Here is a 13378-nt window from a genome sequence, read left to right as displayed (position 1 = left end):
GGCAGGGGAGGGGCGGTAATGGCGGCAGCGGCGAGGGGGGCTATAATGTGTCCCTTCACTCTGGCTCTGTCCCCCCCCCTACCGCCGAACTTCAGATACGCCCCTGCTCATGACTACTTCCTTGCTGGGCTCCTCCCACCCAGGGTTCCAGTATAGCAAAGGGTAACACTTAGGAATATAATGGGCTGCGTGGCATTTAACGCACACTAAGGCCCCCCCCGATGCTGAAAGGTAAACGCAGGGGAAGCGATGATACTGGGCAAATTCAGTCTACCGGATGTGGAATGGAGTATCCCATCTGCAAATCTTGAAAGAGGTGGGGATTGTCCAGCAAAGCCTCTTGTAAAGCATTCACAGATGATGAGGGAACCCAGTCTAGGGTTGCCAACTAGATCCAGATTCTCCCAACAAAGATGATCGAGTCCTGGGTTTACCCCAATGCATGCAGGGACTTGTAGCCTTGCTTTTCTTAGGGATTGCTGCCTTTGATGAGCGGCGTTCTATATGGCGCATAAATACATACCCTGGAGGAAAGGAAAAACAGGGGTGATACAGACGTTCAAATATTTGAAAGGTATTAATCTGCAAACGAACCTTTTCCGGAGAGGGGAAGGCGGTAGAACGAGAGGGCATGAAATGAGATTGAAGGGGAGGGGGGGGGGGTAGACTCAAGAAAAATGTCAGGAAGTATTTTTTCACGGAGAGAGTGGTGGATGCTTGGAATGTCCTCCCGCGGGAGATGGTGGAGATGAAAACGGTAACGGAATTGAAACATGCGTGGGATAAACATAAAGGAATCCTGCTCAGAAGGAAGGGATCCCCAGAAGCTTAGCCAGTGGCGAGAAGCAGCAGGGCTGGTAGTTGGGAGGTGGGGATAGTGCTGGGCAGACTTATACGGTCTGTGCCAGAACTGGTGGTGGGAGACGGGACTGGTGGTTGGGAGGCGGGGATAGTGCTGGGCAGACTTATACGGTCTGTGCCCTGAAAAAGACAGGTACAAATCAAGGTAAGGTATACACAAAAAATGGCACATGTGAGTTTATCTTGTTGGGCAGACTGGGTGGACTGTGCAGGTCTTTTTCTGCCGTCATCTACTATGTTACTATGTTACATGTTCCCTCGCCCTTCCATTACTGGAGCTATGGGAGTGATAAAAGGGCTCAGCTGACGACGCTCACGACAGAGTCATTTCGAATGTCCCAACCCATCCGTAGTTCTTATTACGTTTGTGATTGTCTCATTCTCTAAATCTGGGCATTGGATACCTTTAGTTCTGCCAAACCAAAGAAGCTAATAAAATGTCTGGAACAGTTTCTGAGAGGGAGCTTATAATTAAATGGAGTAACGTCATCCCATGGCCATTGTTGGCGAATGTCACTCGCATATAGGCTGGTAGTGTAGCCTGTGGCTGGGAAGGAGACTGGTTTGTAGGATTTTCCGAGACAAGGTGAGTTGGAAGCTGGTGATTAAAAAGTGAGAAAACTGCAATGAACCCCTTTGACTAGAAAATTAAGGACCCTGTTTACTATGGCACGCTAGCTTTTTTAGCATGCGCTAAAATTTTGTGCTCGCTAATGCTTGAGACATATTTTCCTATAGCATTACAGCATGCTAATTTTTAGCGCACACTAAAAACTCTAGCTAGCTTAGTAAACAGGGCCCTAAATTAGTTACAGACTGGGAAATAAATACGAGCCAGCCGATATTCGAAGCAAGTTAACCGTCTGGAAACGGCTGCTGACTGGTTAACTTGATTGGTTGCGGCTATCCAGTCATTTTCTGCGGCACTTAACCAGTATCTGGGATAAGCAGCATAAAATGTATTGAACATTTTTGGAATCTTGTCAGGTATTTGTGACCTGGATTGGCCACTGTTGGAAACAGGATGCTGGGCTTGATGGACCTTTGCTCAGTCCCAGTGTGGCAATACTTATGTACTGCCCCAATTTGACTGCCCCTATCGGACTGACCGTTCACTTGTCTATTAGATTGTAAGCTCTTTGAGCAGGGACTGTCTCTCTCTGTTAAATTGTACAGCGCTGCGTAACTCTAGTAGCGCTCTAGAAATGTTAAGTAGTAGTAGTAGTAGTAGTATTACATATAGCAGTGATTTAACCAGAGCTGAGATTGTGATGTCATAATGCCTCATTCCACCAATGCCTAAGAGCCAACCTCATCAGTGATGTCACAATGGCTCGACTGTCCTATACTTGGCCCACTTCCCCCCTTAGTGTGAAGAGTTTCAGTCTCTGGTATCCAGAGCTGAGATTGTGATGTCATAATGCCTCATTCCACCAATGCCTAAGAGCCAACCTCATCAGTGATGTCACAATGGCTTGACTGTCTACATAGGCTTACTATTATTACATATAGCAGTGATTTAACCAGAGCTGAGATTGTGATGTCATAATGCCTCATTCCACCAATGCCTAAGAGCCAGCCTCATCAGTGATGTCACAATGGCTTGATTGTCCTATATTTGTCTCACTCTTATCTATTAGATTGTAAGCTCTTTGAGCAGGGACTGTCTCTCTCTGTTAAATTGTACAGCGCTGCGTAACCCTAGTAGCGCTCTAGAAATGTTAAGTAGTAGTAGTAGTACTTATGTACCCTCTTAAGTTTTGGAAATCCAACAGGAAAACTGTCTGACCTTATATTGTTTGACCTTATATTGTCCTTGTTGCATTCTCTGTTCAGGATTGACCACTGGAACAACGAGAAGGAACGCATCGTGCTGATAACCGACCAGTCTCTCCTGATCTGTAAATATGACTTCATCATGCTTTGCAGTTTGCAGATCCAAAGCGTGCCCCTCAACTACGTGGACAGGATCTGTCTGGGCCAGTTCACCTTCCCTCCAAAATCTCTGGACAAGTGAGTAACTATGGCTGGCGCCCAGGGCACTAAGGGCAAAGCCTGGGTCGGAAACAGCAGACACACTCTTGTGTGCGCCCGTGATATGTTAGCAGTCCTACTACTACTACTACTATTTACCATTTCTATAGCGCTACAAGGCGTACGCAGCGCTGCACAAACATAGAAGAAAGACAGTCCCTGCTCAAAGAGCTTACAATCTAATAGACAAACAATAAATAAAGTAAGCAAATCAAATCAATTAATGTGAACGGGAAGGAAGAGAGGAGGGTAGGTGGAGGCAAGTGGTTACGAGTCAAAAGCAATGTTAAAGAGGTGGGCTTTCAGTCTAGATGTAAAGGTGGCCAAGGATGGGGCAAGACTTAGGGGCTCAGGAAGTTTATTCCAGGCGTAGGGTGCAGCGAGACAGAAGGCGCGAAGTCTGGAGTTGGCAGTAGTGGAGAAGGGAACAGATAAGAAGGATTTATCCATGGAGCGGAGCGCACGGGAAGGGGTGTAGGGAAGGACGAGTGTGGAGAGATACTGGGGAGCAGCAGAGTGAGTACATTTATAGGTTAGTAGAAGAAGTTTGAACAGGATGCGAAAACGGATAGGGAGCCAGTGAAGGGTCTTGAGGAGAGGGGTAGTATGAGTAAAGTGATGCACTGCTGTTTTTCTGTTCTTACAGTGGAGTGAAATGTACTTTGGGGTACATTAGGCACCCCAAAAGAATATGCTAAGCGTAATTTTATAATTGCAATTCTGCTTCGTGCACTCCCAAGCGACAGTCGGTGTCTCCCACCCATCCCCCGCCCCACAATAATGCAGTTTAAGCTGCTCTGTCTTCCTTCTAATTGTTCATGGCAACAGCTGTTGGGTTCCATTTAGATTAAGGTGGACCCTGTCCTACAGCACAAGGTTTCTCATTTCCCAAAAGGTTCCCCAGGTCCTAATGAATCTAACCCCCCCCCCACCACCGACCCCCCCCCATTGTCAGAGCCCCCACCGCCACCAATGACTCTCTCCACCCCCCCTCCCGCTGCCAACCCTCCCCCGCTGCCGTTGCTTACCTTTGCTGGCGGGGGGCCCCAACCCCCGCAAGCCAAGGTCCGCTTCCACCTGCCGCTGCCTTAAAGACTACTTCTTCAGCCGGCGGAGGACCCCAAACCCCCGCCAGCCGCCCCGAGGTGTTTAAAATTCATCTTCGGCCTCCGTGGCCGTGCTGCTGTTGATAGGAGCTGTTGAATCCACTTCGGAGTCTGACGTCGTTGTATCAACAGCCGGGGCGGCTGGCGGGGGTTTGGGGTCCCCCGCCGGCTGAAGAAGTAGTTTTTAAGGCAGCGGCAGGTGGAAGCGGACCTCGGCTGGCGGGGGTTGGGGTCCCCCGCCAGCAAAAGTAAGCAACGGCAGCGGGGGAGGGTTGATGGCGGTAGGGGGGTCCAGGGCAAAATCTGCGGGGGCCCAGGCCCCTGAGGCCCCACGCAGATACGCCCCTGTTCCGTGCTACCAATTGCAGAGCGAGCAGCGGTTTCCCCGTGTCTGTCTCAAGAGCAGACTATGGACTTTTCCTCCAGGAACCAGTCCAAACCTTTTTGTAAACCCAGATACGCTAACTGCTGTTACCATATCCTTCTAGAGCTTAACTATTCTTGGAGTGAAAAAATATTTCCAATTAGTGTCATTGAACATCCCCTGGTCTTTGTACTTTTTGTTTTTTTTAATTATTTTATTTATAAGTTTTAACAAATTATTACAAGAACACTTGTAATGGAAAAAATGGAAGAAATTACCGTATTTTTCAGACTATAAGACGCACTTTTTTCCCCCAAAATTTGGGAGGAAAATGGGGGGTGCGTCTTATAGTCCGAAGGCCATTTTGAATCTCACCGAGACCGTCAGAAAGCATTGAGAAGCACGGAGAGCAGCGCGATGGGCAGGAAAGAGGGGGCTCTTTCCTGCCCCAACGTCACTAGACCACCAGGGAACATGGAATCCTGTAAGTACGGGACGGAGGTCCAAAACCCGGACAAGACGCACCGGAGCACCTAGGTTTTAGAGGAGGGAAAGAGGAAAATTTTTTTTTTCCTATTTCCCTCCTCTAAAACCTAGGTGCGTCTTATGGTCCGGTGCGTCTTATAGTCCGAAAAATACTGTATATATCATTTTCATAAGAAATTCAAAATCTAAAGAAATTACTTTATCTCGTCCATTTCAAGTCCACCATTTGAGAGGAGAAACAAGGTAAAATTCCAGGAAAACTTATTCTCATTAATACATAAGATAGAAAAAAAAAGGAAGAGAACATAATATGCCTGTTACTATCCTATTTACGGAGTAGATGTAGACAGAACCTGCATTTGCTGACTAGGATTAGCTGCAAACTTAGAATCAAGAAAATTACTTAATTGAATTGCATCATAAAAAATATATTTAACTGAGCTAAAATCAACTCACCTCCACCTGCTCCACACCACTCAGGATTTTGTAGACCTCAGCCATATTCCATCCCCCCCCCCCCCCCCCCAGCCATTTCTTTTCCAAGCTGAAGAGTCCTAACCTTCTTTAGCCTTTCCTCATACGAGAGGAGTTCCATCCTCTTTATCATTTTGGTCGCTCTTCTTTGAACCTTTTCTAATTCCACTTTATCTTTTTTGAGATTGGGCGACCAGAAATGAATCCAGTACTGAAGGTGAAGTCTCACCATGGAGCGAAACAGAGGCATTATAATATTTTTGGTCTTATTTTGCATCCCTCTCCTAATAATTCCTAGCATCCTGTTTGCTTTTTTGGCCGCTGCTGCACACTGGGCAGGAGACTCCAGAGCTCAGCCTGTCTCTGGGATCCTCCTGGGGGGATTTCTTAGAATGTCACCCCAGAGATTCTGATTTTGAATATCCTCCCTAGGGGCCTCCCTCCGGCACCTTCCTATGTCATTGGTGCCCACATGGAACAAGAGAGCCAGCTCTCCCCAGTACTTTCTAGAATCCTATCTAGGTGAAACATGAGCTGTGTCTCCTTTGTACTAGGCAGCCAAATTACTTCCAAGCAGTCTTCACAGCCTCCAGCACTCAACAGTCTATATTCGGAATAACTGATTGACCAATAACAACTGCGCTTTTATCCAACAGTTGAAGAGAGAGGACTGGAAGAGTAGCCCAATGATTAGGGGAACCAGGCTCAATTCTCAGTGCGGCTCCTTGTAGTTCTGAGCAAATCATTTAACCTTCCATTGTTCCAGGTACAAAATAAGTACCTGTATATAATATGTAAACCACTTGGATTGTAAACTCAGAAAGGCATAAGTACATAAGCATAAGTACTGCCACACTGGGAAAGACCAAGGGTCCATCAAGCCCAGCATCCTGTCTCCGACAGCGGCCAATCCAGGCTTCAAAAACCCGGCAACCCCCCCCCCCCCCCTACAAAAAAAAATAATGTTCAATGGACTTTTCCCTCAGGAATCTGTCCAAACCCCCTTTAAATTCCGTAAGGCCAGCTGCTGTCACTACATTCTCCGGCAACGAGTTCCAGAGTCCAACTACACGCTGAGTAAAGAAAAACTTTCTCCTATTTGTTTTAAATCTACCATATTCTAGCTTCATCTTGTGTCCCCTGGTTCTATTATTGTTTGAAAGTGTAAACAAACGCTTCACATCTGTCCGCTCTACTCCGCTCATTATCTTGTAGACGTCTATCATATCACCCCTCAGCCGCCTTTTCTCCAAGCTGAAGAGCCCTAACCTTCTCAGCCTTTTCTCATAGGGAATTCGTTCCATTCCCTTTATCATTTTCGTCGCCCTTCTCTGCACCTTTTCTAATTCCTTTATATCTTTTTTGAGATGCGGCGACCAGACTTGGACACAATACTCGAGGTGCGGTCGCACCATGGAGCAACACAACGGCATTATAACATCCTCTTGTTTGTTTTCCATCCCTTTCCTAATAATACTCAACATTCTGTGCGCTTTCTTGGCTGCCGCAGCACACTGGGCAGATGTTTTTAATGTCTTATCAACAATTACTCCCAGATCCCTTTCTAGGTCCGTAACTCCTAACGCGGAACCTTGCATGACATAGCTGTAATTCGGTTACCCTACCCACATGCATCATTTTGCACTTGTCAACATTAAACTTCATCTGCCACTTGCATGCCCAATCCCCCAGTCTCGCGAGGTCCTCCTGTAATCTTTCACACTCCTCCTGCGACTTGACGACCCTGAATAATTTTGTGTCATCTGCGAATTTAATTACCTCACTAGTTACTCTCATCTCTAGGTCATTTATAAATATGTTAAAAAGTAGCGGTCCCAACACAGACCCCTGAGGGACCCCACTAACTACCCTTCTCCACTGAGAATACTGGCCATTCAACCCTACTCTTTGCTTCCTATCTTTCAACCAGCTCTTAATCCATAGTAATACCCTACCTCCGATCCCATGACTCTCCAGTTTCCTTAGGAGTCTTTCATGAGGCACTTTGTCAAATGCCTTTTGAAAATCCAGATACACAATATCAAGTCCCATTCCCTATCTGAAAATCCACTTGACATATTTTGGAATATCCTACATAGTGTTCCTTGGATCTGTTTCAACCACAGGAGCTGGATCTGTTGATGCTTGAGCAGTCCCCAATATTGAGCAAATTTCCTTGCCAGTGTCCAGGGAGGAGTAATTTTCATAGGGTTTATCACCCCAATCATTTTGAAAAGTTGGCTCCTATGACTTCAGCTTTATTCTATTCCTATATTTATATACTGCTTCTTCCGGTAGGAGTGAAAGGAGTTCCGAAGGTGAGTCAACATAATCTGTTGAAATTTACAAACAATATTTAAAATATAGGTCTAAAAAATACTAAGAGCCCTGTTCAGTGGCGTTCCTTGGTCGGCTGCCACTTGGGATGGATAGCACACACCCCCCTACTCTGGGTTCAGCGTCGTCGTCATCCCCCCTGGATGTAGCATGATACTCCCCCTGGGTGCAGTGTTTCCCCCCGGCGCATCACTTTCAACCCCCCCCCCCCCCGGGTGCATTCTTCTTACCTGCTGGGGTGCTGGGAGCAGCCGTGCGCCATCATGCATACTCTCCACCCCCAGATACACCACCTCCGAGAAAAATTCAGAAATATTTTTTTAGCATGTGGTTCACCTGCCCCCATTGGGATTTTACGGCCGGATGTGTCAGCGCATCTTAACGCAGTTTAGTCAAAGGACCTGTTAGAGTTCTATGATCCAAGCAGGGAAGCCTTAAACTCAATGCGAGCCTGGACGGGTAACTATTGAGAAAATGTGAAGTGTACGTTTTGTCAGGTTTAGTCTGGGGAGGGAGAGGGGTGAGAGGGACAGAAAGCAAAGGAAAATAAGATGGGTTCTTCCTGGCACATCTTGGTCACTTTCAACGCTGTAGCTGCCCATGAAGCAAGCTGACTTCCACTTCATTTGATTCATTGCACCTTCTCATGCTGGTTAAAGATGTCTCTGCTCACAAAGAATATTCCCCAATTTTTTTTTCTGTTTTAAGGGTTTTAGATTTCTTCATTAGGAGGAAAAAAGACCTCAGAAGTCTACCGGTCTCAGTGCCACAGCTCAGACAGGTTTTAGCACTAAATAGGTACACAGCTCAATCATGGGTCAAAAAAAAACCTCTGTTTTTTAAAAACGTTTTTTCTTTGCAATTAAAATATCAAAATCGAACTTCTTTTATCAAGCACAAATAGCCAGCGCTTAACTTCTTGCAGCAATCCCGACGGGGACCCGTTTCGCCACCGGCTTTTTTCAAGGGAACTACCTGCTTTTATCTTGTGCCTGAACCCCATCTGCCATTATCTGAGCAGCATTTTCAGGTTACCAGGGTTCAGGCACAAGATAAAATCTGGGGAATATTGATCGTGTTAACACTATTTAAGATTGTGCCGAGTGTATGGTTGGAACTTGTTCTTTATATGTCCGCTGTGGTTTGTGTATGATCTGCTCGCAAAGAACCTGGGAGATGACGTGAGACCCTCATTCTTTACTCCCCGCTCCGAACTTTTCGGTAAAAGCATTTCCGTGATTCTTTCATGGGAGAGGCGCTAGAGACCACAGTTTGGTGATGCCTTGTTTTGGCTGTTCCCACCCAAACACTGTTGTGTCCTGGTGGGAGGCAGGGAGTTTTGTGTAAGCTCTTCTGCCAGCTATACAGTCAGAACTTAAAAATTCTTCAAGCTTTTATCCTTGAGCAAAGGTGGGTGAGGGACAAAAGTGCTGGCAGGAACAGCTAAACACATATTTGGCTTTTGGGAGGTAACAGCACAGCTAACATTAAAAGAATTCTGCTGCTTTTTCAGCTCTTCTGTCACCCCCCCCCCCCCCCCCCCCAGCCTTTCCTCATGGGGCGTGTGGATTTAAGGGCTGTACCTTTATCTGTAATTATATCTGGTTATTACAGACATCATGCGAGTACATCAGTGCAAACTCCTCCCTGAAACAGATAATTATTGCATAGCTTATGAATGGAAGGGTCTGAAAGCCTGCAGAAATAACGTGTTTCAACACATCTTGCATTCCTGCCACTGAATAGCTGTGAGTTATAGTTATTATCCTTTCGGAGTGGGTCTGGATTGGGTCCATGGATGATAGGTTTATGGGTTCACTTTTAATATGCCTGGCACGAATTTGCCCCTCACACTCAGTCAAAGGGATTAGGATTCACTGGGTAGAGAGATCAGATACTTTGTCACCCTGAGAGGAGGCATATTTAGGTTTTACTGCTGCTGCCTGTGTTGTCTCTGTTCTGTGGTAGGGGCAGATGTATGTGTGTGTGTGTGTTTGTATATCAGCACTTTTAAAAATGCTTGACAGTGTGTGTGGAGCATCACAAGGCAACTCAGACTCTAAGCTGGAGCTGCAATAAATGATAAAAAGAACAGGGAGGGAATCCCCTGACCAAAGTGTCCTTGTCAAGGAACTGTCCTCTTCTGAGCAGACGCTGTCAGGCAATTCAAACAGTACCCAGTGGCGTAGCAAGGGCGGGGCGGTCCGCCCCGGGTGCACGCTGCTGAAGGGTGCAGAGAGCAGCCGCGCGCCTGTTGGCTCCGCTGGTTCCCTGCTCCTCTGCTCCGGAACAGATTACTTCCTGTTCTGGGGCAGAGGGAGCAGGGAGCCAGTGGAGCCGACAGGCACGCGGCTGCCCTCTGCACCCTCCAGCAGCCAAGAATGCACCTGGGGGGGGGGGGGGGCTTGATGCACCAGGGGGGGGGGGGTCATTGCACCGGGGGGGGGGGGGGGGGTGTCGTGCTGCACCCGGGGGGGGGGGGGGGGGGGCACAGCGGCAATCTGCCCTGGGTGGCAGCCGACCTAGGATCGCCACTGATTGTACCAGATACATTGAAAAGACATACGAGCCCTTCAGCCTTCAGTAAGGAAAACAAACACATTTCACAGAAGCTCTTGACACACATGGATTCCTTAAGCAGTCCAAGGGTAAGGGGGTAATTGAGCATGCCTGATAAGAGCCTATTGTATAATGGCATCTAGGGGACCAGATTTCATTATCAAATACAATTACGCACCTGCAGCTACAGCAGCCATAAACCTGGCGTGATGTAAGTTTTGCGTAAAATTGTGAGCTCTGCCCATGTGTACATCCCATTGCATTTATGCACTATCCCCAGACTCTAAATGCAGGGTCATGCACTTGGGGTACAAGAATCCAAGGGAACGGTACATTATAGGGGGTGAAGTGCTTCTGTGTATGAAAGAAGCGGGACTTGGGGGTGACTGTGTCTGATGACCTTAAGGTGGTCAAACAGGTAGAAAAGGCGAGGTCCAAGCCAGAAGGATGCTTGGGTGCATAAGGAGAGGGATGACCAGCAGGAAAAAAGAGGTGATAGTGTCCTTGTATAAGTCTCTGGCGAGGCCCCGTTTAGAATACTGCATGCAATTCTGGAGACCGCACCTACGAAGAGATATAAACAGGATGGAGTCGGTCCAGAGGGCGGCTACAAAATTAGTAAGCGGTCTCTGTCGTAAATCATATAGGGACAGGCTTAGGAACCTCAAAATGTATACACTGGAAGAGAAGCGAGAGAGAGGGGATGTGACAGAGATGTGTAAATACCTCAGCGGCGTCAATATAGAGGAGGTGAACCTTTTTCAAATGAAGGAAAATTCTGGAATGAGTTATGATGAAGTTAAGAGGAAATCGACTTAGGAGGAATCTAAGAAAATACTCTTTCACTGAAAGGGTGGTGGATGCGTGGAATGGCCTCCCGGTGGAGGTTGTGAAGGCCAGGAGTGTGTCAGAATTTAAGAAAGCGTGGGACAGGCATATGGGATCCCTTAGGAAAGGAAGAGTTAGTGGTTACTGAGGATGGCCAGACTGGATGGGCCATTTGGTCCTTATCTGCCGTGATGTTTCTTTCTATAGTTGGCAGCTAGGGTCCAGCATCCAATTTATTTAGATTTTGCTCACACCTTTTTCAGTAGTAGCTCAAGGTGAGTTACATTCAGGTACTCTGGATATTTCTCTGTCCCAGGAGGGCTCACAATCTAAGTTTGTACCTGAGGCAATGGAGGGTTAAGTGACTTGCCCAGGATCACAAGGAGCAGCAGTGGGATTTGAACCTGCCACCTCTGGATTGCAAGACTGGTGCTCTAACCACTAGGCCACTCCTCTGCTTGTTATTCTTTAGGGTTCTACATGGAATGTTGCTACTGTTTGAGATTCTGCATGGAATCTTGTCACACTTTAGGATTCCAGAATCTTGATATTCTTTGGGGTTCTACATGAATTGTTGCTATTCTGTGAAATTCTGAATGGAATCATTATTTATTTAGATTTTGCTCACACCTTTTACAGTAGTAGCTCAAGGTGAGTTCCATTCAGGTACTCTGGATATTTCTCTGTCCCAGGAGGGCTCACAATCTAAGTTTGTACCTGAGGCAATGGAGATTTAAGTGACTTGCCCAGGATCACAAGGAGCAGCAGTGGGATTTGAACCTGCCACCTCTGGATTGCAAGACCGGTGCTCTAACCACTAGGCCGCCACTCCACTCCAATTGTGCAGCCCGTTATATAATAGGGTCAGTTAAGAGCATGACATAATTGTCGTGTAAAAGACTTGCGCCTCTACTGAGCGCCTAACTTCTTTCATGTGCAACTGCAAAGGGGGAATTAATGTGGGAGGGGCATGGGGCGTGTCAGGGGCGTTCTCACTATTCCTGCGCAAGCTGTATAGAAGAGTTGCCATAAAAAAAGAGCAGAACAGACCGATCTGCTCCTTTTTTGTTGCCATCTTGGAGTTTGCAAACAGACTGCCCTGTTGTTTCCTTAGACATGGCGTAAGTGCTGGCGGCTAATGTTTGGCACGTAACTGTGGACTTATACTAGTCCTTCTATAACAGATTTGGCAGAACTCTTCAATCTTCAAGTCTTTGCTTAAAACCCACCTCTTCAATGCTGCATTCGGCACCTAACTCTTACCATTCACTAAATCCAGACTGCCCCAATTTGACCGCCCCTATCGGACTGTCCGTTCACTTGTCTCTTAGATTGTAAGCTCCTTTGAGCAGGGACCGTCCCTCTATGTTAAATTGTACAGTGCTGCGTAACCCTAGTAGTGCTTTAGAAATGTTAAGTAGTAGTAGTAGTAACTCTGCCCTAATAAAATACTAAACCTAATGCCCAGTGTTTTGGTGTAATGGTGTAGCCTAATGGTTAGTTCCTTTATAAAAGACCTCTTTTATGCGGTATCCCATAGCCAGATAAGTGCTGAATATTGTACTTAACCGGCTCCGGAAACCCGGAAATTTAGTGTCCGTGCTTGGACATGGCCCTACATTGAGTATTGCAAATAACGCCGGAGGCAGTCAACAAAACGTTGAATATCATGCCCGATGTGGATCTCATCTTCTTATTCGTTTCCCACTTGTTTTTCCTCCTTTGCTGATCTAGTTCTTTAAAGATTTCTTGTCTTGTCTTTTGCAAATTCCGTTGCTTCCTTCCCTTTGGGCACTGAAGGATTCTCACTCATTCCTTCTACTCGTTGATGGATTCTGGACGTTTACTTCCATATCTCAACACTTTTTTGCATATTTGGATCTGGGGAAAAATAACGGGGGGAAAATCCCAGTATCTCTTGACCAAGACTTTTTTCAGGGTCCAGCTCTGTAATGGAGGGAATACTTTTACCAGCATCAGTAATTCACATAGACAAATGTTGGCTGTCAAGTAAATAGGATGAAGTGGAGATGTTTTTCACTTGAACTGATAAACTAGGAGGTAATCAAGACCAGTTCACTGAGCCCTCCAGTCCCAGATGTGACAGACTCTGTAGACCTGAGCCTATCCCCTGATTCCTCCAGTCCCAGAGGTGACAGACTCTGTAGACCTGAGCCTATCCCCTGATTCCTCCAGTACTAGAGGTGACAGACTCTGTAGACCTGAGCCTATCCCCTGATTCCTCCATTCCTAGAGGTGACAGGCTCTGTATCCCTGTGTACATCCCCTGAGCCCTCCAGTCCCAGAGGTGACAGACTCTGTAGACCTG

General features: G+C 46.8%; 1 protein-coding gene across 1 annotated transcript in view; it reads left to right on the top strand.

The window, feature by feature from the left end:
- The window catches only part of TPRG1 (tumor protein p63 regulated 1), a 110452-nt gene that overhangs the window by 25115 nt on the left and 71959 nt on the right, over positions 1–13378 (top strand). Inside the window, exon 4 of the mRNA XM_030216403.1 lies at positions 2698–2874. Coding sequence (XP_030072263.1) covers positions 2698–2874 — 177 coding nt within the window. The remainder of the gene's footprint in view (positions 1–2697; positions 2875–13378) is intronic.

This window comes from Microcaecilia unicolor, chromosome 10 (genome assembly GCF_901765095.1).
Source record: "Microcaecilia unicolor chromosome 10, aMicUni1.1, whole genome shotgun sequence".
In the NCBI taxonomy this organism is placed as follows: domain Eukaryota; kingdom Metazoa; phylum Chordata; class Amphibia; order Gymnophiona; family Siphonopidae; genus Microcaecilia; species Microcaecilia unicolor.
This window is presented reverse-complemented; position numbering and strand designations above follow the sequence as displayed.